Source organism: Amphiura filiformis, chromosome 17, assembly GCF_039555335.1.
Source record: "Amphiura filiformis chromosome 17, Afil_fr2py, whole genome shotgun sequence".
NCBI lineage: Eukaryota > Metazoa > Echinodermata > Ophiuroidea > Amphilepidida > Amphiuridae > Amphiura > Amphiura filiformis.
Genome location: NC_092644.1, coordinates 25,355,739 through 25,361,738, shown reverse-complemented (window position 1 = coordinate 25,361,738; position 6,000 = coordinate 25,355,739). Strand labels below are relative to the sequence as shown.

Sequence of the window (6,000 nt, the reverse complement as noted above, 5' to 3'; positions counted from 1 at the left end):
TCACACGATGCTACGCAGATTGTTCGACGAAGGAAGTGCTGATGAGATTGTTGCTGATTGACGTGATTCACTTAGCCAATCAGAACCCGACTTCATGTTTACGCTATGTATGTAACTGCATCAAATTGTGCAGTGCGAAAGTTCTTTACAAATAGGTCTAAATTTCAATATAAACCATTTTCCCTATTCTAATCAATTATTATTTAGAGTTATTTAAGGCAAAATATCTTAACAGGATGTCCATACTGGGCCACTGCCAATCTGTTCTCATCAGCTCCAATCAACGCTAGTCCCTCTGCATGAGACACATCCATGGTAACGCAACCCAAATACTCCCCATCCACTGTGAAGGTATAAATACCACCTTTATCATGAGCATCATAGCTACTGATGTAGACGATATCATCTTCGCTACAGCAGATACCTAACGGATGCCAAGACTTGGCATGCTTGGGAGCGTTAAGGCTGCGTATGAGGTTCCCGTCGTTGTCTAATACCAGCACACCGGCGTTCTTCAAGTTGGTACTGATGATTATGTTTTCAGACCCAACTGCGATGAACCAGGGTGGGATGTCAACTTTGAGGGTGCAAACATGGGTGCCATCTTGTTTATGCTTACTGATGTATTTTTGATTGCTCCCAATGAGTAGATACCCCTCTTTGTCAAGTGCTAAGCCATAAAGACTAGCATCATCGATATCAGAAGAGGTGTTATTAGGCGACTTGCTCGGAAACTCTTTCATGTATTTGCCATCCGAGCTATAAACTTTGACATAAGCTGTCTGGTCTGTCAAATAGTAGTGACCGTCAGAAGTGACCACGGCGTTTGACGGATACGAGGACTTGCCGAGTAGCAATCCTTGCTTTGTATCAAGGCTTAGTTTGTAATCGCCAGAACTGTTATAGATTTTGACTTGTGATCCATTATAGCAGGTGACTACTATATCACCGTACCTTCCAGCAGCAACGCCCCAAGCGGAAGTAAGCTTGCCTTGTCCGTGTTTTCCAACTTGTTTCTCTAAGACCCATTTCCCTTTCTTGATCCCAGTTCCTTCTACCACCACGCCCAGATCAATCTCCTGCACGATTTTACGGTTATTAGGTCGAAACGTTACTTTGCTGAGGCTCTTTCGTATCGGCACTGGTCTCACATCTTGTAACTGTTTCAGCGTAGATGTCAATGTGGCGTAATTCGCTGCGACATCGTGCTGCGAACCGGAACGAATCACCTGGTTCGCCATCTCCAAAGCATTATAAAGTTTTGCTTGTAAGTTTTTCAGATTGGACTTGCAGTCATCGATCTTGTCGAATCTCTCCGTCTCGATAGCTCGAAGCTTCTCCGATGCTATTTTGTGATTTGTCTCTAAAAGCTTCAGAAACTGCTGTCTTGCAGTATCAGCAGACTCTTCTAATTTCCTATTAGCTAATTCAAGAGCAGATTCTAGCGACAGTTTCACTTTTTCAACATCTTCGATGGCTGCATCAACATGCTGGACGATTCCTTCGCATACCATTTCCAATTTTTTTATATCCTCAAGTTGACCTTTATGCACGCTTTCTATAGATACGTAATCGTGCTGGGAGTGCCTGTGCTCCATCACTGTGCAGTCGCGACAGATCGGAATCTCACATTTCGTGCAATACCATCGCAAGGCTTGATCTTTATGTTTCTTACAACATTCATCTTTGACTTTGCTGCCAATATCAAGCTTGACATACTGTAACTGATCTAAAGCGATCAAAGTGTGCGGTTTAAGAGGAGATAGAGTCCCATGAAGATTCACGCAACTCTGACATAGAAATCCATTGCAGTGAATGCAGCGAGCTACGATATTACAAGCTGGCATGACGCAACAAACGCACGTCATCTTCTTGTCTTGGCTCTTGTGGATGGATCTTCTCTCCTTGAGTTTGATTATAAAAAAGTTATCTCGGAATCCGGTAACGCCCTCTGGTGGGATAGCGGTTGCCTCTTTGCAGAGAGGGCAGATGACCATACCAGCTTTGATATCGGAGATGTTGCGTAGACATTTTAAGCAGAATGAGTGAAGGCACGGAAGAGCTTTGGGATCTTCTATGGTTGATAAGCAGATACCGCACATGGTGAGGTCTTCATACTCGATGATTGTTGGTTTGGATTTGGACTTGAGTGAGGATCGTAACATGATGACAACTTGATGTGAAATTGGCAAGGATTGAGGTTATAGGATCTGCAGTGGAATACAAAAATATTTAACAATTGAACTATTGATGTGTATGTTTCAAATTTTGTTTTGGATATAAACTTCGCAATCTTATTATTTTTCTTTACTTTTCCCAACCCTTATCGTAATCCTGACTTCACTACTCACCCTAAATTCTAAATATCCTACCCAAATTTATACCCTAACCAATCCTAAAACAAATAAATTTATCCTTTTAGTTCATATTTTTTTAAAGTTTTTTAAAAAGTTGACCAAATAAGCCAAAATCAGCATTAAAATTTGCAAAGCATTGTTGGACAGTTTGTGCAGTTTTGGGACACTTTGCCCTCTGACCTATCGGGAAAATTGATTTTTGTGAGTACATATTTATTATTTATAATGTTTCACTAGAAAAATCATGGTCAATTTAATGATTTAAAAAAATATTTTTAATGATAGCATTATTAAAATAATAAATGAATGAATAATACATGTAATTGAAGCAATTTCCCTGATAAGTCAGAATTCAAAGTGTCTCAAAACTGCTCAGCGAAAACCGGCAGTAATGCCGACATGGCTTATTGATAATGCAAATATTCAAAGATGAAATGTGATTGTCTATGCTCTCTGTGAAATATGTGTTTGAATTAAGGGATTTTCAGGCAGGCTTGTGGGTGGAGTTGGAGGATTTATGGTAATAAAATTAAATTCATAAAAAGCAATCCTATTAAGATATTCAGCAAAGTGTATGAGAAATAAAGGAATTATTCCCCTTCCCATCAGGCTTCAAAATGCCTCATTAAAAAAAAAAAGAAATAAAAAAAAATTAAAAATCTCTTACTCAGCAACTTATTTCATCAGTGAGCTACAGCTGAAACTTGAAATTCCATATCTTGAATAGCACTTTCTATAAATTATACATCAAACCAAAAGAGCATGCAGTTGTTGCTTCCTATGGCATTTAGCCATACAGGATGTACTCATTTTTAGTTGCTATAGTGTATCCCAGAGAAAAATGATACGCCCAACTAACTGACCAGCAACTTGCATGACTTATAATATTGTAGAAATTAAGCCCAAGTGCAACAAACATGTTATTTGCTTTAAATTGGGCTAAGAATTTTTATTTGTTTGTTTATTTGTGCTCCACAATTTTCTGGGGTAGGAGTGGGTGGGTGGGCGGATTATTATTACCGTAGTATTATTATTCTAATTTCATTCTAGTCCAAACTTAACAATGAAGCTTAATAAGATGTGAATAATGATATTTCATGATTACATTACTTCATTCATGTTTTAAACAAATTTGAAAGTATGTCCTGATTGTTTTAAAACCTTTAAAATGTGGAATTCAGTGAATAAGCACAATAATGTCTTGAGTTTTGTAATTTCACTTTTTTCACCAAAAGAAACAAAGACAGCAAAATGAACAAAAATTTGAAAATTCTTTCCCATGTTTCCTTTTATAAGAAGCACATAAAAGTTTTCATAAAAACCTCTTGACATATTTAAAATAGTAAAGAAAAAAGAGAGATAGAGAACCCATTTCATAAAAGTTGCTTTATCTAGAAATCACACTTTTGATATTGGCTTGTGATCAAGTTAAATGAAATAGGCTAGTGAACACACTATAGAAACACTAGTAATGATGGAAGTAGTGGATCTATCACCATGGCACTGAACAAATTATCAAAGTTTTTTCTCTGATTCAAATAGACTAGATCTAAAAATTCATACCGTAAAGCTTATTGAATTGAAATTATCTGGTTGATTTATGTAATTTATTATTAGTTTTAATAATGTAATTGACTTACCTGATGTGTGTTCGAAACTTTTCAAGTATCATCGTCATCACACCCTATATAGATAGAGTATTGTACAGTTGCCCAATTGCAGTTCTGGCAGGAACTCAATTCAATACAAATCTGTACTATCAATTCAGTGAAAGTATTTTTTGTGCAATAATTTTTTCACACAGCAGCAATTTCAAATATTTTTGTTCAACAAAATTGATTATTTTAGGTTGTGTTTTCCTATTATTATTGTGTACAGGCTCAGGGTCGGATCCAGGAATTTTTGATAAAGGGGGCGCCTTTTGGTCGACGACAAAAAAAATGTGTTAAAGGGGGTTACCCCCTCGAAAACTCAACGGTTTTGGCCCATTGTTTGCTGTTCATGGCCGAATTGGTTCCTTTTTTTTAAATTTCTTACAATTTTTGTATTTTTAAGTTACCAGCGCCCTTTGCTAGTAAAAAAATAGAGGGGGCGCGCGCCGGCTGCGCCCCCCCCCCCTAAATCCGCCCCTGAGGCTTTGAAAACTAAACAAAGTGCAAAAGTGTGAAAATGGATGTGGCATGAAATTTTCCACTTTAAATTGAATCTGTTATTTTCACCAATGATTTAATTTCACATTTTGCAGGAGGCTTTTCATGTGATTTATAACTTGCTGCAATGTTTTTAATTTTTTTGAATAACAGAAAGCAGATTATGTGAGTGAAAGTTTTTAAGTAAAAAAAACCTTTTCAGAATTTTCTCATCTTGCATGAGAGCATTTCCACAAAAATATTTTACTAGATATCCTGGATTACAGTGTAGCAATGTATAAAAGGGTCTTTAAAAGGGAATGATCCTGAAAAGGTTCTTATGTGCAGGGAATGGGCTTTTGTAACATTGTTTAAGGTGAGTAATAGTAATAGACATTAATGGGCTATTTCACGTTTAGCGTACACTTACAGTCCCACAGAGGGTCAAAATTAGAAGTCCTTAAATTCATAAAAATTCTATGATTTTTAGAATACCAAATTCAATTCCAAAATATCAGAGCATGGGATCATCAATAACATTGTTAAATTCATCACTAAAGTTCAATGGGAAAATGCATGGCGTCTGGAGAGGACATTTTGTTTAACAAAACAACATTAACCACTTCAGTGCTATGTAGTTCAAATAATGTATGGGTCAAAATTATTTGCATTTGTTTACATTGTGCATCAGATGATAATACACATTTTTTAATCATTCTACATGACATTTTTTGTTTAAAAATTAAAGTGCAGGCTTCTGCAAATCCAGAAGCAAGTTAAACGATTGTTGAAAAAACATGAAACTCTTACTTTATTATAACAGTATATCCTCTTGTGTATCATTTTTCTTATCATAAATGTTAGTTCTGATGTGTTTTAATTGAATATTGTCAAGTTCCCATATTTTTCAGTAGAACTTGTGTTTTCTGAGCTTTCCAACGTATGCGTGTCTGGAGAGGACATTTTGTTTAACAATTAGTTTTGCACTTTTTTTCACTGATATTCAAGCAGCATACTTATCTTCATCAGTCTAAAAGTTTTCATCAGATGTTATTACACACAAATACTGCTAGAAAACATACCATCTCTTGTATTTTACTTTTAATGAAGGCTCCTGTAAATCCAGACACAGGTCACAGCTATTTGGTGAGGCATGAAATCAACACTTTCACCATCAAAACATATCTTGAAAATAGATGTTTCTGACTACAAATGTTCACTTTAGATGTGTTGTCAATATCTAGATGAAACATTCACTTGAAATAAAAGTACATGCTTTTTGTGAGCTGTTACGGACCACAGTTTTTGGTTGTTCTGGAGAGGACATTCTGTTTAACAACATGATATCATCAGATATTGGCTACTTATACCCGCATGCAATAGCATGCAGGGTATCTTCCCATCCTGTGGTTTCTCCTTCTTCTCCTCCTTCTCCTCCTCCATCAACACATCATTCTGTCAAGGCTAGCGCTAAAACTACAAAGGCCCTGGGGCCCATATGTGGTACACTTATG

At 36.5% G+C, this 6,000-nt stretch overlaps 1 protein-coding gene across 1 annotated transcript; it reads right to left on the bottom strand.

Annotated features, from left to right (window-relative positions):
- Positions 1–209: 209 nt before the first annotated feature.
- On the bottom strand, positions 210–2,165 carry LOC140137102 (uncharacterized). The gene has a single exon (XM_072158759.1). It carries the CDS (start codon positions 2,163–2,165, stop codon positions 210–212), a length of 1,956 nt encoding a protein of 651 aa, XP_072014860.1.
- Between the last annotated feature and the right edge of the window lie 3,835 nt (positions 2,166–6,000).

Coding starts and splice junctions, on each gene's coding strand:
- LOC140137102 (XM_072158759.1), bottom strand. CDS start 2,165: ATGTTACGATCCTCACTCAAGTCCAAATCCAAACCAACAATCATCGAG.